Source organism: Mobula birostris, chromosome 1, assembly GCF_030028105.1.
Source record: "Mobula birostris isolate sMobBir1 chromosome 1, sMobBir1.hap1, whole genome shotgun sequence".
Taxonomy (NCBI): Eukaryota; Metazoa; Chordata; class Chondrichthyes; order Myliobatiformes; family Myliobatidae; genus Mobula; species Mobula birostris.
The window spans coordinates 61,689,597-61,716,050 of record NC_092370.1 but is presented as its reverse complement, the minus strand read 5'-3'; the positions used below and the strand labels follow the sequence as shown (position 1 = coordinate 61,716,050).

The window sequence follows — 26,454 nt, the reverse complement described above, 5'->3', positions numbered from 1 at the left end:
CCAGCAACATCCTCATACATTTTCTCTGCACTCAATCAATTTCTTTTACATCTTTTCTGTAGGTAGGTGACCAAAACTGGACATTGTACTCCAGATTAGACTTCACGAACATCTTATAAAATTTCAGCATAACATCCCAACACTGTAGCCAATACATTGATTTATGAAGGCCAACGTGCCAAAAGCTTTATGATCCTATCTACCTGAGACACCACTTCCAATGAATTATGGATTCTTCTGTTCTACTGCACTCCTTAGTGCCTTGCTGCTCACCATGTAAGACCTAGCCTGACTGATCCTCCAAAAGTGTTAACACCTCCAACTTGTCTGCATTAAATTCCACCTGCAATTTCCAACCCATTTCACCAGCTGATCTAGATCCTGCTGCAACCTTCGATAGTCATCTTCTCTGCTCACTACACCCCCAATCTCAGTGTCACAGAAACAAAGAAAACCTGGAGATTTATCCACCCTAAATTGCCTCTAGTTGTTAGTAAACAACTCCACCTCAGTAATCTGTATAGGATCCATGACCTTGCTGCTGCATTGCCTCTTTATCTGTCACCCGAGTAAACACAGATGGAAGAAATCCATTCAAGATGTTCCCCATTGGTTTCGGCTTTAGAATAGTGATCTTCCAGAGCACTAGCAGAAGGTTTATTAGCATTGCACAAGGAGCAGGGGTTGAACAAGAGTTGCAGTGGGATGGGAACCGGAATTTAGAGTAGTTGTGGAGAAAGATGTTGGAGTGGGGGTGGAAAATAAATGAAGGCAAAACTGGTATGAACTTTCCCTTAAAAACAATGTTATCTCTGATGTTGTTTAGGGAAGGTTGGTGGGTGATGGATGTGTGCCAGCTTAGTCACGTGGCCAAGTGGTTAAGGCGTTCGTCTAGTGATCTGAAGGTTGCTAGTTTGAGCCTCAGCTGTGGCAGCATGTCTGTGTCCTTGAGCAAGGCACTTAACCACACACTGCTCTAGTGTCTGTGGGAGGAGTGGTGCCCCACACAGACTTCCAATCTGCGCCTTGTAAGGCATGAAAATGCCCGACGCAGGCTTCTCATGGTCTGAGTCGACGTTCCCTCCCTCCCTTAGTCACATGAGGAAAGAGGGATTGTTGACACAGAGAAGCAAACTTTAGATAAAGTTATTCAGTTTTATACATAGAACATAGAATAGTACAGCACAGTACAGGCCCTTCGGCCCACAATGTTGTGCCGACCCTCAAACCCTGCCTCCCATATAAGCCCCCACCTTAAATTCCTCCATATACCTGTCTAGTAGTCTCTTAAACTTCACTAGTGTACCTGCCTCCACCACTGACTCAGGCAGTGCATTCCACGCACCAACCACTCTCTGAGTAAAAAACCTTCCTCTAATATCCCCTTTGAACTTCCCATCCCTTACCTTAAAGCCATGTCCTCTTGTATTGAGCAGTGGTGCCCTGGGGAAGAGGCGCTGGCTATCCACTCTATCTATTCCTCTTATTATCTTGTACACCTCTATCATGTCTCCTCTCATCCTCCTTCTCTCCAAAGAGTAAAGCCCTAGCTCCCTTAATCTCTGATCATAATGCATACTTTCTAAACCAGGCAGCATCCTGGTAAATCTCCTCGGTACCCTTTCCAATGGTTCCACATCCTTCCTGTAGTGAGGTGACCAGAACTGGACACAATACTCCAACTGTGGCCTAACCAGAGTTTTATAGAGCTGCATCATTACATCGCGACTCTTAAACTCTATCCCTCGACTTATGAAAGCTAACACCCCATAAGCTTTCTTAACTACCCTATCCACCTGTGAGGCAACTTTCAGGGATCTGTGGACATGTACCCCGAGATCCCTCTGCTCCTCCACACTAGCAAGTATCCTGCCATTTACTTTGTACTCTGCCTTGGAGTTTGTCCTTCCAAAGTGTACCACCTCACACTTCTCCGGGTTGAACTCCATCTGCCACTTCTCAGCCCACTTCTGCATCCTATCGATGTCTCTCTGCAATCTTTGACAATCCTCTACACTATCTACAACACCACCAACCTTTGTGTCATCTGCAAACTTGCCAACCCACCCTTCTACCCCCACATCCAGGTCGTTAATAAAAATCACGAAAAGTAGAGGTCCCAGAACAGATCCTTGTGGGACACCACTAGTCACAATCCTCCAATCTGAACATACTCTCTCCACCACCACCCTCTGCCTTCTGCAGGCAAGCCAATTTTGAATCTACCTGGCCAAACTTCCCTGGATCCCATGCCTTCTAACTTTCTGAATAAGCCTGAATATTCATTATCTGTAATCATTTTTCAGAGCTTTGATGAAGGCTGGTTGACTGAGTACTGGATTATATGTAGCTACCAGACTAACTTATCCTTTAAGTTGGAACTGACAAAACATTAAACTGTTTAGAACTTCTTGAATTTATAAGCAGGAAAATTTTCTATGAGTTTTACAATGCTAATTTAATCTTAAAAAATCAATGTCAGTTGATCTAGGGTACAGTGGCTTATCGGTTAAGTTAATGGCCTTCATCCAGAAGCCTGGAATATTAATAAGGAAGCCGGAGCTCAAAGTGGGCAATAGGGAATATAAATTTCAGCAATAAAATATTTAAGAACAAAAGCTATTAGACAGTTGTTCCAAAATCTATTTGGTTCATTAACATCTTTTAGCCATCTACCATTTTATCTAGTGCATGACATGAGAATCAAAAATGCAGTCAATTCTTAAACTGTCTTCTAAAGCAGCCTTGCAAACCATTCAGCTTATGGTTAATGGCGTACAACTCAAGTGGAAAACCAAAATGCTATGAATAAATTGTGATATTATGAATGTAATGTCACTGACAAGTACACAAAAATCTGCATGCGGGTAACATGCCAGAAATTAATCCTTCAGTGTCAAAATGTGCCACTTGTCCACGAAGTTCTTCTGGTGAATTTCAAGCATTATGGCACAGTTCTTTTCAACTCAAATGTTATAAACACACACACAGAATGATACCACTACACCTGTTATATATGCTACATTTAATAATTAAATTTTTTTCCTACAAACTTCCAAAAAATTGTGAAATTCAGGAACTTACCAGGCAGCAGCCGGATTCTTAATATCTCAGTATCTTGCTTCAATCCAGGTAAGATAACTTTAAGTGCAAAGTTCTATAAAAAAACAATTGAACAATTAATGGATCATATGCATTAATGGTGCTATTTCCAGATTGAAATTTAACAAACTTTTACAGGCAGCAACATTAGAAATCGAATTGTATGGCCTTTCATCTCTTAAATACAGTTAGAAGACAAGAGAATAAAATTGAAGTAAAATATACAGATGCTCACATCTTTATGGACCAAGATAATTAAAATCATACACTAATAGGGGGAAAAGCAGTTGAATTAGTGAACTTCAACCAGAGAATTTAAGGGGATTATCTATAATTAAACATACCTTGCCTTGACAGCTGTTCACAGGACCTCTGGCAATTATACCTTTAATGATAAAACTTGTTCCTTTGGCCACAAATGTTTCATAACGCAGCTCTAACCCACTGCAAAAAACAATAATATTAGAATAGGTTACTTCTATATACAAGCAAAGTAATTTTGGAAGGAATAAGTAGGCCTTTTTCAGGCTGGGAAGTGGTAACTAGTGGAGTTCCTAGACTTCAATTACCTATAAGTCCTGCCAAAGACTGTCAGTCCGAAACGTCAAGTATATTTTTTTCCATAGATGCTGCCTGGCCTGCTGAGTTCTTCCAGCATTTTGTGTGTGTCGCTTGGATTTCCAGCATCTGCAGATTCTCTTTCGTTTATATATGTGAGTGATTCGGCATCCAATTTTGCCAATGCCACAAAACAACTGTGAGGGCATGCCACCATGAGAATATTTAGGATACAGATTGGGATACAGATTGCTTTGAGTGTGCACTACTTGTCATGTTTCATTTAGTGTAGTAAAGTTCAAAGTCATGCAGTTCAGGATAAGGAATTAAAAGCCATATAATTATTTAAATAAAGCAATCATTTAACTGCAAATTAGGGAAGCTGATGTGATGTGTGAATCACAAGAAGTGAACAGGCAAGTGTATCAAGTAGCTAGGAAAGTAAATGGCATATTAGCATATTGCAAGGAAGCTGGAGTTCAGAAATAAGGAGGAGAATTTTTTATAATTGTACAGGGTAGTGGGGACACACAAGTGTAATGTGCATATTTTAGTCTTCTTACTTAAATGAATATACTACAATTGGAGATAGTGCATAGCAAGATTCATTCAAACCAGTTTTTAAAATTATGGGAGGTATTGCTAGACAATCAGTATCTTCTTCTGAAGGATGTAAAGTCTTATACCAGAAGGCATGCATTGAAAGCCAGAGGGGTAAAGTTCAAAGGAGATGTGCAGGGCAAGCTAATTTTTTTTTTAAAAAAAGAAACTCGAAGTGATGGGTGCTTCTTTGTAACTTCAAAGATAATCAAATCATGCATGATATTCCTTATTCCAAGTGATATAGCCTGAGATGGTATAATCTCCTGTCATAATTTAACTCTTTAAATCAAACTGTAAATGTTAATCATTTGGAGAACTCTACATTCAGCCCGAATAATGCAGTTCAGAGATATGGAGAGGTTAAATTAGAGTGCAAACAGAAGGACAAACTGCCCATATTCAAAAGATATACAAGATTAAGAAACATCTGTTGACCAACAGGAAATACAGGGAGATAGTTACATCCAGGTGCAGGACACAGGTAACAGCGTAACTGTCAGGAAGGGGAAAAGGGGATTGGCAGCCAGTGCAGAGTACCCCTGTGGCCCTTCCCCTCAACAAAGAGTATACTGCTTTGGATATTGCTGAGGGGAAGGGTGGGTTGACCTAACAGAGGAAAGCCACAAGGGTCAGGTCTATGTGGCCAGAAGGTCTTTCATTGATGTTATTATGTTTCTTCACTTTTCTCAGCATGCCCACAAGAAAATGAATCTCTGGGTTTTATATGGTGATATATATGTACTTTGATAATAAATTTACTTTGAACCTTACAGAAACTCATAAAATCATGAAGAACAAGGATAAGGTGGTTGGTCACAGTCTCCCCCCCCGCCCCCCCGGGTAGAACGGTTAAAACTATAGGACATAAATTTAAGCTCAGAGGAAAGATTTAAAGGGGACATGAAGGATAGGTTTTTCACTGGACGAAATGAGCTACCAGAAATGTTAGATAATTGCAAATTTATACTACTTTAGGTCAAGAGTGGAAATGGTGGGGAAATCAAAAATGATATCAAATGCTTTTCTGAAGTACAGCAGAATTATTTGTTGCAATACCTTGCTTCCACAATTGGTTTGATATCAGTGGTTGGTTGTGTTGAATGTCCAAATTCATCCTGCAGGTCCAGAGGAATATTGAAAGGGACAGCAATACGAAATGGAGGATCCAGCATTCCCACTATAAATTTATCAGGTTTGCCCTCTTAAGAGGAAAGAAATATCAATCTCAAAATAGTGCACAAATTGAAAAACATATTGGAAACAAAATCTGTTTAGGAAGCTAATCTCTAGTCAATGAGTATTAGAGCAGAAATCAAATTAATATAGTAACATGCAAGTACAAAAGGCCAAGGACACAGTAATGCCTTGATCTTGGTGGCAAGGGGCTCTACGCTGCAAAGAGACCAGTCACTGCTGTTACATGCAGGGTAAGGCACATAGAGGAGGGCAAGAGGGCAATTGTAAGGGTAAGGCAGTGGAAGTTGACGGCACAGAAGTTAGCAAGGCATTTGAAAAGGTCTTTCAAGGTAGAGTGACCCAGATGTCCTTGCCCACAGCCTTCTCCTCACTTTCATCAGAACCCCTTGCACCACCAACTTTTTCTGTTCCTTGAAACTCATTTGACGACAGCGCGCGCGGCCTCTCCGGTGATATCTGTAATCTGTTAAGTAGGGGACCGTGCACAATTCTGATTTGACGAAGACAGACGCGAGTGCACAGCGGAACATCTGGAAAACTTCTGAAACGTCTGCTTTGCTACCGCTGCTACTGCGTGGTAACCGGAATCTCTGGAGCTGAAGGCCTCAAAATCCTCGGCTTTGCGTGGTTCAGCAGCCGGGGAGAGGTCGAAGGTGCTCGGCAGAGGATGGCACTCGGGAGGCTGTATCAGAGAGGCTGCTCGGAAGCTCCGAGTTTTCGGATGGATGGACTCAGGGTTGGCTGCTTCCAAGGTATCAGCAAGTTGACAGTGCCTGGAGGTTTATGGCAGGGAGTTTCTCCCTTTTGCCGTAGCTATCGGGGACTCGGGAGTCGATCGACTCGGGGACTTTGAGACTATTTTTTTACTGTGCCTATGGACTGTTCTTCATCAAATTATGGTATTGCTTTGCACTGCTGTAACCATATGTTATAATTATGTGGTTTTGTCAGTGTTAGTCTTTGGTCTGTCTTGTTTTTTGTGCTATCACGCCAGAGGAACATTGTATCATTTCTTAATGCATGTATGCATTTCTAAATAACAATAAAAGAGGACTGAGTAATCTAATCATTCAGGTATGCCCACCATACTCTGACCTTTTTGACACACAATTGGATAACCTCAAGACAATCTTTTAAGATTCTCTGAAATACATCCCTCTCTCACTATTTACCTGTGACAGTAAATTTGAAGATTCTGCTTGGAAGAGACCTTCCTGCGTACGTATCTGCATTACTTTCATTCAACACCACTTGTAGTTTTAAGGTGTAGTTCCCAAGCTTATTAATGTTTTCTGAAAAAAAAATGCAACCCTATTAAAGTAAAATGCAAAATTGAGCTGTGATCTCTTCCTCATATTTCTAAAAATTGCCCCACCATGTCCTCTATTTGTTTGCAAAGTGCATAATTCTGGCTTCAACTGTTCCCATTTACAGCCAAAATTAGTATTCACAATTTGTGTCTTGAGAACTCCCAAACGCAAACCCACAAACATAGTGATGGAGTACTACAATTATGCCAATATATACAATAAGGCTACTTTACAGAATAATTTTCTGCTTGGAAATGCCTAGATATATCCAATTTTTAAATCAGCACTTATTACAAATAATGCAAAACAATGACACTTCAAAGTTTAAAAATCTGTATTTCTAACTTATTTACTTCAGTGAAAACACTCACACATTATTCTTTTTACAAACAAGATGCCTCCCTTGGTGATATTTTTTGTTCGCAAACAGGAATCAAAAGAATACACTTGCTTGAAATGTCATGGTTTCCTACCACACCATGTAAAAAAATGGACCTAGAAAAACCTGAACCATGACTTAAATACTTTATTGTGAAAACACTCACCCATCTTTTTGAACCAATACGGCCATTTGCCACCATGTTGACTGATATGAGAAACTATTTCTTTGTCACCTCCAGAAGCTGAAATGCCAAAAACAATTAACATCTTACAACAATTTAATAATAACATCAAGTAATTAAGATTCTTAACTGACTGTTCAACATGACATTCAGCCAATTTAGAAGTATGTACCATTGGACAAATGTGGAAATCTCATGGGCAGCATCTTATCGAGTATTCAAATACAATTAACTGATGGGCCCACATTTGTTCTGCTCACTGCAACTTCAAACAAATCCATTTGGCCCATCAATTCAATGCCTGGTCACAGAGCAATCTCACTCATCCCACATTTTCATAAACTATACAAGAACAATTTACAGTGACCAATTAACTGACTAATGCATACATCTTTGTCACAGGGAGAACATGCCATCTCCAGACAACATTAAGTCAGGCTGAACTTAGGTCAATGTCACAGCAAGGCAGCAACTTCTACAAGCTGCAATTGTTAGTCTGTAGCTTAATCTTTTATGGTAGATTCCAAATAATTTCCCTCCTAATGAGGTCAAGTTAACTGATCCAGGAGATTTTCCAGTATATTCTTCCACAAAGACAGCTAAAATATGTTGAATTTTTCTAAGTATTTTCCTAATCCCTAGTAGAATCTTTCCTGGCTGAGTCTGTAATGAGTGAATGGACGTTGTGGATAGGTACATGGAGTTTAAAAACTACAGGGCTATGGGTAAGCCTGGGTAGTTCTAAGGTAAGGACAATTTCGGCACAGCTTTGTGGGTCGAAGGGCCTGTATTGTGCTGTAGGTTTTCTATGTTTCTATGCTTACTTGGATTTTCAGAAGGCCTTTGACAAGATGCTTAACAAAATAGGAGCACATGGTTTTGTAGGGAAGATACTTGCATGGATACAAGATTGGCTAAGTGGCAGGAGACAAAAAGTGGGAATAAAGGGCCTTTTTTCTGGTTGGCCACTAATGAATGACTAATGGTGATCCATAGTGGTTAGTGTTGGGACCACTTCTTTTCACGCTATGTCAATGACTTGGACGACATGTGGAGGGGAGAAAAGTACTGAGGAAGCAGGGAATCTGCAGAAGGACTTAGACTGGGAGAATGGGAAAAGAAGTGGCAGATGAAACAGTGTAGGGAAGTGTATGGTCATGCACTTTGGTAGATGGAATAAAGGTGTGAACCATTTCCTAAATGGAGAAAGTTCAATATCAGAGGTGTAAATGGACTCAGAAGCCCTCAGGCAGGATTCTTAAAGGTTAAACTTGCAGGTTGAGTCGGTGGTAAGGAAGGCAAATGCAATGTTGGCATTCATTTTGAAAAGACCAGAATATAAAGCACGGATGTAATGCTGAGGCTTTATAACACATTGATCAGACTGCACTTGGGAGTATTGTGAGAATTTTGGACCGATATCTAAGAAAAGATGTGCTATTGTTGGAGAGGGCCCAGAGGAGGTTCATGAAAATGCTGGCTCTGGATCTGTGCTCACTTGAGTTTAGAAGACTGAGGAGGGGACATCACTGAAACCTATCAAATATTTGAAGACCTAGGTAAGAGTGGACGTGGAGCGGTTGTTTCCTACAGTGGGGGAGTCTAGGACCAGTGGGCACAGCCTCAGAATAGAGAGACGTCCATTTAGAACAGAGATGAGGAGGAACTTTGTTAACCAGAGGGTAGAGGAATCTGTGGAATTCATTGCCTCAGCAGTGGAGGCCAAGTCATTGGGTAGATGCGGAGGTTGATCAGTTCTTGATTAGTCAAAGTGACAAAGATTACGGGAAGAAGGCAAGGGAATGGGATTGAGAGGGATAATAAATCTGCCGTGATTCAATGGTGGAGCAGACCTAATGGGTTAAAAGGCCTAATTCTGCTGCATATCTTATGGTCAGAGCCCACATCATCTTCAGCTTTTCTTCCCTCTCATCATACATTCATGTACAGAAGCTTTTACTTTTTTAATGCCTCATATTCTAATTTCCTTTTTAATCCTTCTTTACTGATTTCTGAACTTAATGAATCCACAATTTACTGTTTTTTTAGGACCAAGCTCAGGTATGTGTGCTTAGCCCACTGCTCTACTCTCCCTATATCCATGACTGTGTGGCTAGGTATAGCTCAAATACCATCTATAAATATGCTGATGATACAACCATTGTTAGTAGAATCTCAGCTGGAGACAAGAGGGCATAAAGGAAGGAGATATAACAACTAGTGGAGTGGTGTTGCAGCAACAACCTTGCACTCAACGTCAGTAAGATGAAAGAGCTGATTGTGGACTTCAGAAGGGTAAGGTGAAGGAACACATACCAATCCTCATAGGAGGGATCAGAAGTGGCGAGAGTGAGCAGTTTCAAGTTTCTGGGTGTCAAAAATCTCTGAGGACCTAACCTGGTCCCAACATATCACTGCAGCTACAAAGAAGGCAAGACAGCGACTATACTTCATTAGAAATTTGAAGAGATTTGGTATATCAACAAAAACACTCAAAAACTTCTATAGATGTACTGTGGAGAGCATTCTGACAGGCTGCATCACTCTCTGGTATGGGGGGGGTGGCGTACTGCACAGGACAGAAAGAAGCTGCAGAGGGTCATAAATTTAATCAGGTCCATCTTGGGTACTATCCTACAGAATAACCAGGACATCTTCAAGGAGCGGTGTCTCAGAAAGGCAGCGTCCATTATTAAGGACGCCCAGTACCCAGGGCATGGCCTTTTCTCACCGTTACCATCAGGTAGGAGGTACAGAAGCCTGAAGGCATACATTTGAAGATTCAGGAACAGCTTCTTCTCCTTTGCCATTCGATTCCTAAATGGATGTTGAAACTGTGAACACTACCTCACTTTTTAAATATATATTTATTTCTGTTTTTGCACGACTTTTAATCTATTCAATATACATATACTGTAACTAATTTATTTATTTACTAATTAATTATGTTTTTCCCTTCTATATTATGTATTGCATTGAACTGCTGCTGCTAACAAATTTTACGACGCATGCCGGTGATAATAAACCTGATTCTGATTGTCAGCTTTTTTTCCTCCTTTGATCAAATACCATTCTTGCCATTTGCCATTGCTTGTTTCCAAGTTGCCTTCTTAAGAACATGAAAAAGTGAAGAGTTGCAATCTTTCTTAAACTTGCTGTCATGACATTAAGAGAGCATTTTTAACAAATAAAATTGTGTGGATCAAATTGAAAAGGAAATCATATTACATACTTATGCAAAGAAACCATTTTCTATACGATGATTTCCCAGAACAAGAGTCTTGAATCTACCTTGCTTAATTTTGGAAGGAATTATTCTAGTGGATCACATGTTTGTGCTATTAATGCAGAATTATCTACATTCACCATTATTATCCCATTACCTTAGAGTAACAGGCTTAGATGGGATGGAATTGATAAACTAGGTCCCAGGTCCAGCAAGGGAAGGAAGGTTTTATTCAAATTTACATTATGGAATTAGGATGGGCAAGTGGTAAAAATATCTATGGAGAATCCCTTTGGGAACAGTGACTGTCATTTAATAATGATATACAAAGTAGTAATTGAAAAGGACAAGTTTGGCCAGAGCAAGGTTTTAAATTGGGGGATAACTGAATTCAATGGTAAAAGACAGGACCCAGCAAGAAGTTGATAAGGAGCAGCTGCTAGATGGCAAAACAACAGAGTGCAAACAGTGTAAAGGTGAAATAGTAAGGTTCAGATTCAACATGTCCCTCTAAGGCAGGGGTCCCCAACCTTTCTTGCACTGCCGACCAGTTTAATATTGACAATATTCTTGCGGATGGGCCGACCGAGGGGAGGGGGGGGGGGTAATAGTGTTCAAGTTCAACAGTGCGTGACAGGGAATGAGGAAAGGTGCAGCTGACTCATATCGTTTCATATCGCCAAATCATATCGTTTCCTCGCACATGCTTTGCAGCCTGGTGGTTGGGGACCACTGCTCTAAGGTAAGAAGCAAATATGGTAAGATTAATAAACCTTGATTAACGTAGGAAATTGAAGATTTGATTAAAAAAAAAAGGAATCAAATGTCAGGTGTAAGCAACTGGTAACAAGTAAGTTCTTTGAAGTTTATAGAAGTACATGCTATGGGAAAGGAGGAGATAGCTGGAGCCCTGATGGAGATTTCTTCATTTTAGGTGATATACAAAAAGACTGGGTGATTGCAAATGTTTCCTTATTCAAAAAGTATTAGAGATGAGCCAGGAAACTAAAGGCCAATGAGCCTGTTTCCAGTTGTAGGGAAACAGGGGAAAAGAAAGGAGCAGGATTTAAGTTCACTTGGAAAGGCAGGGGATTCAGCACGCTTTGTTCAGAGGAAATCTTGGCTCATATCTGACTGAATTTTTTGCAGTGATAACTAAGAAAATTGATGACTGCAAGAAGCAGTATGCATGTACTTGAGCAGGGATTCTGAAAAGATCCAAGAAGACAGGCTGGGTTCAAAGGTGAAGGCAATAGGAATCAGAGGCATGTTGACAAAATGGATTTAGAATTGGCTTGATGATCCAAGACAAAAAGCAGTGGTGGACTCTACAACATGAACCACACAGGACCTTTGCCAGAACATTTGTCTGTCATATGCTATGGACAAGAACACAGGTGGTCTGATTAGTAAGCTTGCTGACAACATAAAAATTGTTGAAAATGAAGATGGAAAAGATGATTGTCTAAGGATATGTAAGATAATGAATCAAATGGAAGGTTGGACAGAGCTTTGGTAGATATCATTGATTTCAGACAAGTGCGATGTATTTTGGAACATCAAATACTTGTAAGATGTATACAATACATGGAAGGAACAATAGTAGTGCTGACATACAGAGATGCCTTGTGTGCATATTTATAATTGCCCAATACTGGAAAAACAGGAGAATAAGTCAGAGAAGCCATGTTGGCATCTTTGCCTTCGTAGACAGAGATTACCAAGTACAAGAGTTGGGATATTACGATGCCGCTGTGCAGAACATTGGTCAGATCGCAGTTGAAATACCGTGTGCAGTTCTGGCCACCATAGCAGAAAGGATGTTGTATGCAGAAGAGATTCACCAGGAGGTTGATTTGAACGGAGAGCTTCAGTTGCATTAGATACACAAGGAGAAATTTAGATGGCTCATTGTTCCAAAGTAAATCCATTGCTGAAGCATACCTAAACTCCTACTTCATTTTTTCCCCCAAAGAATGCTGACAAGATCCTCCATTAAAGGTCACAGAAAAATTTTGCATCATCGATTGCATGAGTTCTTGCTGATATTATGCATCTCATGTAATGCCAGACTGGGAGGAAAATTTACAGTGATCAAGTTATTTTTCATGTTTACATTTTACTAGCTAATAACAAAGGTAATGTATTTGTTAAAAGGATCACCAGCAGTTGGGCGTCAAACATCGCAAGCAGCTGAACAATTATACACACTAAAAATTACCTCTTCAAATTAGAAACTTTTGCATACTTACAGTGCCAAATAACTTTCAGCTCCACCAATAATTTCTTTGATCCACCATGACTTGTCCCTGGAAGCTTCTGCATGGTTTCACCTTTTTTATTGAGAATTTCAATTCTTAAAGCACCTGTAAGCAGTATCAGTATATAGTTGAAGGATTAACTACATTTACATATGGCATGTTGCTTAGGAAAAATCAACATTTCCTTATCACACACTGTCTTAAAGCCATAGCTTGTCAAAATATAACTAGAATGCAATCAAACAGAAACTGGTAACTGGTTCTGTAAAAAAAAAACAGTGCTAGTACAAGCATCAGCAATGGTCAGTTAACAGTCACCTTGCACAGGTCATAAGACAGCTGCTTAGTGTTACTCCAGAGATACAAGCACAACAACCTTGGGGCTTACTGTCAACTTATTGGTCAGAAACAGTCTTTCAGATGAGGTTAACAAAAAATAACAACCAAACTATCAGAAGCACTCGTGCACTATCAGTTAATATGCTTGCATGATGTTGATTGTTGCAAATAGGTGCCTTTGCTGGTTATTGAAATTCAACTAGTCCACTGCACTATGAATTTTTGCACATTAGTAAGCCCTTTCTTTCAATCTACTTTCTTTCATTCTTAAATTCTTTACCTGTCTGTGGAAATGAATACATTTCTATGGCTCTTCAATGGATTGTATATTATACCAATTGCTCTTCTTTACATTTTATTCAGATTTTACACTTGACCCAGTTATTTATTTCTTTTTTTCTTTCCAAACTATTAATCAATATATAGTGTTCTTAAATCTACGCTTAGCCAAATTTAATCTAAAAAAAGGCATTGTTCAGCTTGCATCTTGTCACAAGATGCAAATCTCTTTTAATTCCAACTATCAAAAAGTGAAATCAGAGCCTAAAAATGTCCTAAATCACTAGAAATACTGCCTGATTAAAAGCAATTGCTCTGAAGATTTGAGAAATGCATGTTTAATTATAAAGAACTACTGCACGACAGTTACGAAAATTTGCCAAATATAAATAGGGTCACAGATTAAACCAGATCAAATCAGAAATGATTTCGAAAGAGGTAATTTCAAACTCCCTGCTGGACACAAATTGGATGAAGTATCACATATATTGCAGATTATTGGTGTATAATGGACTATCAAAATTAAAATCAAAACTGCAAAGGCCAGCAATTTGAAACAAACAAAAGGCCGCAAACACTTAGTTGTCAGACAGTATTGTGCAGAGAGAAACATTTCAGGTCAAAGATACTTTGAGAACTAAAAGAGAAAAACTAGATTTCAATCGCAGCAAAAGTGTGGTTTGGGACGGATAAGACAAGAAAATTTCTTTGAAGATAATTAAATATTATTTAGTCTCACCTATGGGTATTCCTGCAGGTCTGCTTTCGTTCGGAATAAGTTCATCTCCTTCTGGCCAAGTAACAGACAATTTATCAGGAAGCCTGTTTAAAACAAATAGCATCGATATATTTCTACAAGCAAAAACAAAATTAAACCAGAATGTGAAATTACCACTGTGAATTTCTAGTACCTGGCCATTTCATCTTCTATGTATTTCTTGATCATAGAGGTAGCTACAGTTCTATCTAGCTTTGAAATTGGAATAGTCTTCACCTCATCATATAAAGCTTGAGGTTCCTAGGAGGAATGAAATTAAAAAGGAAATAAAATCTTACCAAGTTTAGTGACTTGTTTTTCCAATAACTCCTTAGCACACATGAATGTTGCTAACTAGGAAGTTGACAGTAGGATCAGCTGTTTCACAGTAAAATAGTAAAAGACCTGGAAGTGGCCATCAACCCAATCTTGTCAATTTAATAATTAAGTCAAAAGGTATGTTTTGATCTTATAGTGGCAAGCCCTTTAGAATAATGTTGTGCACCCTTTTAAAGTCTGGCACAGTCCTTGAATTATTCATAAAATTTGTGTACAATTACTGAATGTCAGTTTTGAATTACTGGTGGCATTACACCTGCATGTTGCTCTTGCCACGGGATTAGGATTGTTTACAGGATTTGCCCAGTAAAACAATATACTGACCATGAGCTCCCATAATAATTTGGGATAGAATAAAACTTGCAAATAATGACCACCCAAGAATTAGGTGATTGTTTTTCTTTTCCATCATTAAGGACCTCCATCAACCAGGATATGCTGCTCTCTTCTCATTGCTACAATTGGGGAGGAAGTACAGGACCCTGCAGGTTCACACTTAATGATTCAGGAACAGCTTCTTCCCCTCTGCCATCAGATTTCTGAATAGACATTAAACCCATGGACACTATCTCATTACCTTTATTTGCCCCTTTTTGCACTACTTTAAGTTTCTTTTTAAATATACAGTGCACACATACTTCTTACTGCAATTCACAGTAATTATTATGTATTGCTGCTGCATAACAAATTTCATGATGTATCCCAGTTATATTAAAGCTGACTCTGATTCTTGAATGTACCTCACAACACACACAAAATGCTGGAAGAACTCAGCAGGCCAGGCAGCATCTAGGGAAAAAAGTACAGTGGACATTTGGACTGAGACCCTTCAGCAGGACCCTCTACTTGTTTGGGTTCAGTTTAAGTTCTGAATAAGCATTGTTGTGGGCTAACTCAATTACATTAGAACCAGTGACATCAGGAATGATTTCAACAGTGATACATGTCAAAACAGTGACCTCAGGAGAGATTCATGGCCTGGACACACATATGGATAAGTTCTGAAAATAATGAAGCATAGAGGTAATAGATTAAATCCTCACTGATTATAGCCATGGACCAACAAAAGTTTTGCAAAAATCTTTCAAGCATTATGTAGATTTTAGTTTTAAGATAAGCTATAGTAAAGCACAGCTATTGTTATTTCCCTTGTCTAAGCATTAAAACAAACACACACAAAGTGCTGGAGGAATTCAGCAGGCCAGTAGCATCTATGGAAGAGAGTAAATAGTTGACGCTTCAGGCTGAGACCCTTCATCAGGTCTGGAAAGGAAGAGAAGTCAGATAAAGAAGGTGGGGAAGAGGAGAGGAAGAAGTACAAAGTGACAGGTCATAGACCAAACTGGGAAGAGGGGAGGAGGTGTGAAGTGAAGAGTTGGGAAGTTGATTGGTGAAAAAGATAAAGAGCTGGAGAAGGGAGAGAAGCACCAGATGGAGGTGATGGCCAGGTAAGGTGTGAAATCTGCCCTCACCCCATCCTCCCACTACCACACCAGGGATCAAGTTCCACTTGTTGCTCCCTACCAACCCACAAGCCTCCACATCCAGCACATAATTTTCTGTAACATCTGCCATCTTCAATGGGATCCTACCACAAAGCACATAAGACCAAAAGATACAGGAGCAGAAGTAGGCCAATCAGCCCATCGAGTCTGCTCTGCCATTCAATCATGGGCTGATCCAATTCTTCCAGACATCCCCCACACCCCTGGCTTCTCCCCATACCCCTTGATGCCCTGGCTAATCAAGAACCTATCAAGGTGGCATGCAAAAGTTTGGGCACCCCGGTCAAAATTTCTGTTACTGTGAATAGTTGAGTAGAAGATGAACTGATCTCCAAAAGTCATAAAGTTAAAGATGAAACATTCTTTTCAACATTTTAAGCAAGATTAGTGTATTATTTTTGTTTTATACAATTTTAGAGTGAAAAAAGGAAAGCAGCATGATGCAAAAATGTGGGCACCCCAAGAGATTTGAGCTCTCAGATAACTTTTACCCAGGTCTCAGACCTTAATTAGCTTGTTAGGGCTATGGCTTGTTCACAATCATCATTAGGAAAGGCCAGGTGATGCAAATTTCAAAACTTTATAAATACTCTGACTCCTCAAACCTTGTCCCAACAATCAGCAGCCATGGGCTCCTCTAAGCAGCTGCCTAGCACTCTGAAAGTTAAAGTAAATGATGCCCACAAAGCAGGAGAAGGCTATAAGAAGATAGCAAAGCATTTTCAGGTAGCCATTTCTTCAGTTAGTAATGTAATTAAGAAATAGCAGTTAACAGGAACGGTGGAGGTCAAGTTGAGGTCTGGAAGACCAAGAAAACTTTCCCAGAGAACTGCTCGTAGAATTGCTAGAAAGGCAAATCAAAACCCCCGTTTGATTGCAAAAGACCTTCAGGAAGATTCAGCAGACTCTGGAGTGGTGGTGCACTGTTCTACTGTGCAGCAACACCTGCACAAATATGACCTTCATGGAACAAGTCCTATGGACCAATAAAGTTAAAATAAAACTTTTTGGCTGCAATGAGCAAAGGTACTGTATGTTTGGAGAAAAAAGGGTGCAGAATTTCATGAAAAGAACACCTCTCCAACTGTTAAGCAGGGGGGTGGATCGATCATGCTTTGGGCTTGTGTTGCAGCCAGTGGCACAGGGAACATTTCACTGTTAGAGGGAAGAAGGAATTCAATTAAATACCAGCAAATTCTGGAAGCAAACATCACACCGTCTGTAAAAAAGCTTAAGATGAAAAGAGGATGGCTTCTACAACAGGATAATGATCCTAAACACACCACAAAATACACAATGGACTACCTCAAGAGGCGCAAGCTGAAGGTTTTGCTGTGGCCCTCACAGTCCCCCAACCTAAACATCATCGAAAATCTGTGGATAGACCTTAAAAGAGCAGTGCATGCAAGACAGCCCAAGAATCTCACAGAACTTTAAGCCTTTTGCAAGGAAGAATGGGCGAAAATCCTCCAAACAAGAATTGAAAGACTTTGCTGGCTACAGAAAGCGTTTACAAGCTGTGATACTTGCCAAAGGGGGTGTTACTAAGTACTGACCATGCAGGGTGCCCAAACTTTTGCTTCGGGCCCTTTTCCTTTTTTGTTACTTTGAAACTGTAAGAGATGGAAATAAAAAAGTAGTCTTGCTTAAAATATTGAAGAAATGTGTCATCTTTAACTTTATGCCTTTTGGAAATCAGGTCATCTTTTACTTGCTTAGCTATTCACAGTAACAGAAATTTTGACCGGGGTGCCCAAACTTTTGCATGCCACTGTATCTCTGCCTTGAATGCACCCAATGACTTGGCTTCCACAGCCGCTCGAGGCAACAAGTTATACAGATTTAACACCCTCTGACTAAAGTAATTTCTCCGCATCTCTGTTCCAAATGGACGTCCTTCAATCCTGAAGTCGTGCCTTCTTGTCCTAAAATCCCCTACCATGGGAAATAACTTTGCCATATCTAATCTGTTCAGGCCTTTTTACATTCGGAATGTTTCTATGAGATCCCCCCTCATTCTCCTGAACTCCAGGGAATACAGCCCAAGAGCTGCCAGACGTTCCTCATATGGTAACACTGTCATTCCTGGAATCATTCTCATGAACCTTCTCTGAACCCTCTCCAATGTCAGTATACCCTTTCTAAAATAAGGAGCCCAAAACTGCACACAATACTCCAAGTATGGTCTCACGAGTGCCTTATAGAGCCTCAACATCACATCCCTGCTCTTATATCCTATACCTCTACAAATGAATGTCAACATTGCATTTGCCTTCTTCACCACCGACTCAACCTGGAGGTTAACCTTTAGGGCATCTTGCACAAGGACTCCCAAGTCCCTTTGCATCTCTGCATTTTGAATTCTCTCCCCACTAAATAATAGTCCACCCGTTTATTTCTTCCAACAAAGTGCATAACCATACACTTTCCAACGTTGTATTTCATTTGGGACTTCTTTGCCCATTCCCCTAAACTATCTTTCTGCAGGCTCTCTGTTTCCTCAACACTACCCGCTCCTCCACCTATCTTTGTACCATCAGCAAATTTAGCCATAAATCCATTAATCCCACAGTCCAAATCATTGACATACATCGTAAAAAGCAGTAGTCCCAATAGCAACCCCTGTGGAACTCCACTGGTAACCAACAGCCAGCCAGAATAGGATTCCTTTATTCCCACTCTGTTTTCTGTTGATCAGCCAATGCTCCACCCATGCTAGTAACTCCCCTGTAATTCCATGGGACCTTATCTTGCTAAGCAGCTTCATGTGCGGCACCTTGTCAAAGGCCTTCTGAAAATCCAAGTGCGCCACATCTACTGCATTTCCTTTGTCTACCCTGCTTGTAATTTCCTCAGAAAATTGCAGTAGGTTAGTAAGGCAGGATTTTTCTTTCAGGAGACCATGCTGGCAATGGCCTATCCTGTCATGTGCCTCCAGGCATTCTATAATCTCATCCCTAACAATTGATTCCAACAACTTCCCAACCACTGATATCAGGCTAACAGGTCTAGTTTCCTTTCTGCCGCCTCCCACCCTTTTTAAATATCACAGTAACATTTGCAATTTTCCAGTCATCCTGTAAAATGCCAGAATCTATTGATTCATGAAATATCCTTTTTAATGCCTCTGCAATCTCTCCAGCTGCTTTGTTCAGAACTCCAGGGTGCATTCCATCAGATCCAGGAGATTTATCCACCCTCAGACCATTAAGCTTCCTGAGCACCTTCTCTGTTGTAATTTTTACTGCACATACCTCACTTCCCTGACACTCTTGAAAGTCCAGTATACTGCAGATGTCTTCCACTGTGAAGATTGATGCAAAATACGCATTCAGTTCCTTTGCCATCTCTGCATCTCTCATTGCAGTATCTCCAGTGTCATTTTCTATTGGTCCTATATCTACCCTCAACTCTCTTTTGCCCTTTATATACAGGTTTCCCCCGCCATCCGAAGGTAGAGCATTCCTATGAAACGGTTCGTGAGCCGAAATGTCGTAAAGTGAAGAAGCAATTACCATTTATTTATATGGGAAAATATTGTGAGCGTTCGCAGACCCAAAAATAACCTACCACATCATGCCAAATAACACATAAAACCTAAAATAACAGTAACATATAGTAAAAGCAGGAATAATATGACAAATACACAGCCTATATAAAGTAGAAATACTTTTCCACAATCATTACCGAACTGTTCTCCATAGCGAAAATCTCACGCAAGCGCCGTCGGCAGAAAATCTCACGCAAGCGCTGTTGGCAAGAACACTTTCTCCAGTAACCTTTAAGCTATGAAGCTGCCAAATCATACCAAATAACATGTAAAAATACACAGCCAATATAAAGTAGAAATAATGTATGTACAGTGTAGTATCACTTACGGGAATCAACAAGATAGCTTGCCGAGTACACGGATGATGGTGTTAGATTGAGTTGTCGTAGGTTGGGATGGTGCAGTGGCCCCCACCCTCCAGGCCGCCAAGCGATACATTGCCGCGAAGCATGCAGGAATGCAGCAATAGCCGGGAGGCACACAGCACACCTTTAAGAAAAAAGCCGAAATTAACAAGCTAATTAATTAGGTGCCACCCAACACATAGTCGGCCCAGATCAGTGTTGATTTCCGACTGCGTCGTCTCTGATCTGGGCCGACAATTACGTGTTGGCGGCACCTAATTAATTAGCATGTTTATTTCAGCTTTTTTCTTAAAGATGCGCTGTGTGCCTCCTGGCTACTGTTGCATTGTCCGCAAATCGGTATCTGTCCGTGGCCTGGGGGTTGGGGTGGTGGGACACTGGGGTGTCATCTCGTCATCATCTTGTTTCCATTAGAGCAGGCAGCTCATCTTCTTCTATCTCTGCCCGCCTCGATGTCGAAGGTCGAGATTCGTCGTCTGCTGTGGCTGATGTGGAAGGCTTGCTTGACTGCTGAGCCTCGCGCATTTTTCTATCACACAGTTCTTTGTAAGGACTCAAACCATCCTGCAAATATCCCCTAAACCGACGTACCCTTTCAAAATTAAAGTCGTACTTTATCATTACTCATTCAGTTTCGATTGTTATCCTTTTTTCTTCCAATTGCATCAGCTCTTCATCTGTCAGTTCTTGGTCACGGGATGCCAAAACCTCTTCAACATCATGTTCGCCAGCTTCCACAAGCCAAACTCACGTTTTCCTTACTTTGTTCACCATGATCAAAACACTTAATTATGTCTAGTTTTACGCTAAGTAACACCCTTACGAGCTCTTTTAGGCTCTTCCGATACCTTAGAACTCATCTTGCAAACGGCTGCTCACAGGCACGAGTTTAAGCAATGCCGGCGAGAATCCAGGGGAGAGCGGCTGCTCGGGGCGCGCGCTGCATTTTATCGCGCGCTGATTTTTTATCACACGCTGATTTTTTTTTCGTAACAGTGAAAACACCTTCTGAAAGCGAAAGCAGGGTACTAATGTAGGTCTTTTGTAACAGTGTGGTTTCGTAAAGCAAACGTTCGAAAAGCAAACTTAAAAAAGCTTTTAGCATCTTCCCTCCCACCTCACTTTCCACAGGGATTGCTCCCTAAACCACTCCCTTGTCCACTTGTCCCTCCCCATTGATCTCCCTCCTAGTATTTATCCTTGCAAATGGAACAGATGCCATACCTGCCCCTATACCTCCTCCCTCACCACCATTCAGGGCCCCAAGCAGTCATAAGAACATAAGAAATAGGAGCAGGAGTAGGCCATCCAGTCCATTGAGCCTGCCCCGCCATTCAATAAGATCATGGCTGATCTGTCTGTAAACTCAGCTCCATCTACCTGCCTTTTCCCCATAACCCTTAATTCCCCTACTATGTAAAAAATCTATATAACTGTATCTTAAATATATTTAGTGAAGAAGCCTCAACTGCTTCCCTGGGCAGAGAATTCCACAGATTCACCACTCCCTGGGAAAAACAGTTTCTCCTCATCTCTGTCCTAAATCTTCTCTCCTGAATCTTGAGGCAAAGTCCTCTAGTTCTCATCTCACCTACCAATGGAAACAACTTTACTACTTCTATCTTAGAAACATAGAAAACATACAGCAAAATACAGGCTCTTTGGCCCACAAAGCTGTGCCAAACATGTCCCTACCTGAGAACTACCTAGGCTTTACCCATAACCCTCTATTTTTCTAAGCTCCATGAAGCCATCCAGGAGTCTCTTAAAAGATCCTATCGTTTTCACCTCCACCACCGCCGCCGGCAGCCCATTCCACGCACTCACCACTTTCTGCGTAAAAAACTTAACCCTGACATCTCCTCTGTATCTATTTCCAAGCACCTTAAAACTGTGCCCTCTCGTGCCAGCCATTTCAGCCCTGGGGAAAAGCCTCTGCCTTTCCACATGATCAATGCCTTTCATTATCTTGTACACCCCTATCAAGTCACCTGTCATCCTCTGTCACTCCAAGGAGAAAAGGCCGAGTTCACTCAACCGATTCTCATAAGGCATGCTCCCCTATCCAGGCAACATCCTTGTAAATCTCCTCTGCACCCTTTCTATGGTTTCCACGTCCTTCCTATAGTGAAGCAACCAGAATTGAGCACAGTACTCCAGGTGTGGTCTGACCAGGGTCCTATATAGCTGCAACATTACCTCTCGGCTCTTATCTATCCCTTTCAAAATTTTGTATGTTTCTATATGATCCCCTCTCATTCTTCTGAATTCCAGAATAGTCCCAGGTGACTCAATCTCTCATAGGTTAACCCCTTCATCTCTAGAATCAACCTGGTGAACCTCCTCTGCACTGCCTCCAAATCCAGTATATCCTTTCTCAAGTATGGAGACCAGAACTGCAAACAGTACTCCACGTGCGGCCTCACCAGTACCCTGTATAGTTGCAGCATGACCTCCTTCCTCTTGAGTTCAATCCCTTTAACAATGAAGGCCAACATTCCGTTTGCCTTCTTAATAATCTGCTGTACCTGCAAGCCAACTTTTTGCTATTCATGCACAAGCACTCCTAATTCCCTCTGCACAACAGCATACTGCAATCTTTCACCATTTAAATAATCATCTGCTCTTCTATAATTCCTTCCAAAGTGGATGATCTCGCATTTACCAACACTGTATTCTATCTGCCAGACCTTGGCCCACTCACTTAACCTATCTATATCCCTCTGCAGACTCTCCACATCCTCTGTACAATTTGCTTTTCCACTCAGTTTAGTGTCATCAGCAAATTTTGCTATGCTACACTCAGTTCCGTCTTCCAAATCATCAATGTAAATGGTATACAGCTGCAGGCCCAGCACCGAACCCTGCGGCACACCACTCACCACTGACTGCCAACCGGAGAAACACCCATTTATACCAACGCTCTGCCTTCTATTGACTAACCAATCCACTATCCATGCCAATACACTTCCTCTGACTCCATGCATCCATACCTTAATTATAAGTCTCTTGTGCGGCACCTTATCAAACGCCTTCTGCAAATCCAAGTATACAACATCCACCTGTTCCCCTCTATCCACTGCACTCATTATGTCCTCAACGAGCTCCAGTCAGTTTGTCAAACAGGACCTGCCTTTTCTGAATCCATGCTGCGTCTGTCTAATGGAACCACTTTCTAAATGTTTCGCTATTTCTTCCTTAATAACAGTTTCAAGCATTTTCCCAACTACAGATGTTAAGCTAACTGTATGTTAGGCAATACTTCACCTGTGAAGGGGTCAACAACTATATCCAACACTCCAGGTGTGGCCTGCTGTATATCAGGTGATACCCGACATAGATTGGGAGACCACTTCATTGTGCACCACAAAAAGCAGGAATTCCCAGTGGCCACCCTTCTCAATTCTACTTCCTATTATGAATCCAACATGTCAGTCCATGGCCTTTTCTCCTGCCAGGGTGAGACCATACTCAGGATGAAGGAGCAACATCTTGTATTGCGTCTGAGTAGCCTCCAACCTGATGGCATGAACATCAATTTCTTGAACTTCTAGTAATTGTCCCTCCTCCTCTCCTTCACCATTCCCCATTCTCTTTTCCCTTTCACACCTTGTCTTCTCACCTGTCCATCACCTCCCTCTGGTGCTCCTTCCTCTTCTCTTTCTTCCATGGTTTTCAGTCCTCTCCTATCAAATTACCCCTTCTCCAACCCTTTATCTTGTTGAACAATCCAACTTCCCAGCTCTTCACTTCACCCCCACCACCACCCCCAACCTCTCGGTCATCTGCTACCTTGTACTTCTTCCTCCCCTGTCTGACTTCTCTCCTTCTTTTCCAATCCTGATTAAGGGTCTCAGCCCGAAACATCAACTGTTTATTCTTTTCCACAGATCCTGCCTGGTATGCCTGAGGACCCGTGACTCCACCTTCAGAGCAGGCGACAAGGCAGCCCTAACAACAGTGAGGGCCAAACTGTCCCGGGCCATCAGAGAAGCAAAGCGTGCACATGCCCAGCGAATCCACAGCCACTTCCAGGATAGTGGCGAAACGCGGTGCATGTGGAAGGGCATTTAGGACATCACCAACTACAAGACACCACCACCTGCCTGTGCTGGTGATGCCTCCCTCCCAGATGCCTTGAACAACCTCTACGCTCATTTTGAAGCGGAAAATGATGTGGCGGCGAGGAAGACCACCCCTCCTCCAAATGACTAGGTGCTGTGTCTTACCGTGGCCGATGTAAGGAAAACCCTGTGCAGGGTCAACCCATGGAAGGCTGCTGGACCAGACAATATTCCTGGCAGAGTGCTTAGAGGATGTGTAGACCAGCTAGCAGCGATGCTCACTGACATCTTCAATATCTCCCTGAGCAGTGCCGTCGTTCCTACGTGCTTCAAGGCTGCCACCATCATCCCTGTGCCGAAGAAGTCTATAGTGCTGCCTCAACGACTACCATCCCGTTGCACACACATCCATCATCATGAAGTGTTTCGAGAGACTGGTCATGAGGCACATCAAGACCCTGCTGCCCCCCTCACTGGATCCCCTGCAGTTTGCGTACCGTCCCAACCATTCAACAGACGGCGCCATTGCTATCACCCTCCACCTGGCCCTAACCCACCTGGACAAAAAAGACACGCAAGTTCAAATGCTGTTCATAGACCTCAGTTCAGCATTCAACACAATCATTCCTCAGAAACTGACTGGAAAGCTGAGCCTACTGGGCCTGAACACCTCCCTCTGCAACTGGATCCTACACTTCCTGACTGGGAGACCCCAGCCAGTCCAGATTGGAAGCAGCATCTCCAACACCATCACATTGAGCACGGGGGCCCCCCAGGGCTGTGTGCTCAGTCCACTGCTGTTCACTCTGCAGACCCACAACTGTGCTGCAACACACAGCTCGAACCACATCATCAAGTTCTCATCAGCGAGAATGATTAGTCAGCATACAGAGAGGAGGTGCAGCGGCTAACAGACTGGTGCAGAGCCAACAATCTACCTCTGAATGTGAACAAAACAAAAGAGATGGTTGTTGACTTCAGGAGGACACGGAGCGACCACTCCCCGCTGAACATCGACGACTCCTCCGTAGAGATCGTTAAGAGCACCAAATTTCTTGGTGTTCACCTGGCAGAGAATCTCACCTGGTCCCTCAACACCAGCTCCATAGCAAAGAAAACCCAGCAGCATTTCTACTTTTTGTGAAGGCTGAGAAAAGTCTGTCTCCCACCCCCCATCCTCAGCACATTCTACAGAGGTTGTATTGAGGGCATCCTGAGCAGCTGCATCACTGCCTGGTTCGGAAACTGCATCATCTCGGATCGCAAGACCCTGCAGCGGATAGTGAGATCAGCTGAGAAGATCATCGGGGTCTCTCTTCCCGTCATTACAGACAATGACACCACACGCTGCATCCGGAAAGCAAACAGCATTATGAAGGACCCCGCACACCCCTCATACAAACTCTTCTCCCTCCTTCCATCTGGCAAAGGCACCGAAGCATTCGGGCTCTCACAACCAGACAATGTAACAGTTTCTTCCCCCAAGCCATCAGACTCCTCAATACCCAAAGCCTGGACTGACACCAACCTACTGCCCTCTACTGTGCCTATTGTCTTGTTTATTATTTATTGTAATGCCTGCACTGTTTTGTGCACTTTATGCAGTCCTGGATAGGTCTGTAGTCTAGTGTAGTTTTTGTGCTGTCTTACGTAGTTCAGAGTAGCTTTTGTATTGTTTCCTGTAGCACCATGGTCCTGAAAAATGTTGTCTCGTTTTTACTGTGTACTGTACCAGCAGTTATGGTCAAAATGACAATAAAAAGTGACATGACTTGACTTGATGCTGAGTTTCTCCAGCATTTTGTGTGTGTTGCTTTGGATTCCCAGCATCGGCGGATTCTCTGATGTTTGTTAAACTGATACAAAGAAGACTACCTACAATTTGGAATCTTGAGCACACATGGCTTCAAAGCATTTGTCATTCACAATGCAACTTAACTGGGGCTGTCTATCACTGTCCTTGTTTTGTAAGAGTCTGTTTCAATACCAAGTACTATGGTCAGGATCAGGAAATAAGTAGAACTGTCAAGTATCTTTCACTTCAACAGCCTCAAGTAACTTTGCCTGCCTGAAGATAGTTAACATTAAGATTTTAATGTGTACAGCTTCATACTTTCACCCCTGAAAAAACTGACTATTTCTTGGTCTGTTATTGTAAAGGATGGTCTGAAAACTTTATAACAATGAGGAAAATTTGCAATTATATTGCATCTTTTACATCACCTTCAGGTGCTTTAATATTTCTGTCAAGAGACTGCTATTGTTATGCAGGAAAAACAGAAACTTTTTTGTGATAACTAAAATCACAGTAGTAGGAACTTATTCCTGTCCATTTGAAAATGAATCCCCAACAGTGCAGCATTATAACAATACTACACCAAAGCATTAAACTAGAATTCTGCAGTCAAATCTGGAGTGACACATAAACCCAGAACC

General features: G+C 41.7%; 1 protein-coding gene across 5 annotated transcripts in view; it reads right to left on the bottom strand.

Annotated features, from left to right (window-relative positions):
• The window catches only part of smchd1 (structural maintenance of chromosomes flexible hinge domain containing 1), a 169,004-nt gene that overhangs the window by 85,947 nt on the left and 56,603 nt on the right, over positions 1-26,454 (bottom strand). For 4 of the 5 annotated variants that reach the window (XM_072255886.1, XM_072255895.1, XM_072255913.1 and 1 more), the window contains 9 exons: positions 17,596-17,652; positions 14,350-14,456; positions 14,178-14,260; positions 12,812-12,925; positions 7,316-7,393; positions 6,633-6,752; positions 5,320-5,464; positions 3,447-3,546; positions 3,085-3,157 (listed from right to left, as the gene is read on the bottom strand). In XM_072255886.1, the coding sequence (XP_072111987.1) occupies positions 3,085-3,157; positions 3,447-3,546; positions 5,320-5,464; positions 6,633-6,752; positions 7,316-7,393; positions 12,812-12,925; positions 14,178-14,260; positions 14,350-14,456; positions 17,596-17,652 (877 nt within the window). The remainder of the gene's footprint in view (positions 1-3,084; positions 3,158-3,446; positions 3,547-5,319; positions 5,465-6,632; positions 6,753-7,315; positions 7,394-12,811; positions 12,926-14,177; positions 14,261-14,349; positions 14,457-17,595; positions 17,653-26,454) is intronic. The other variant, XM_072255904.1, reaches the window with a different exon arrangement.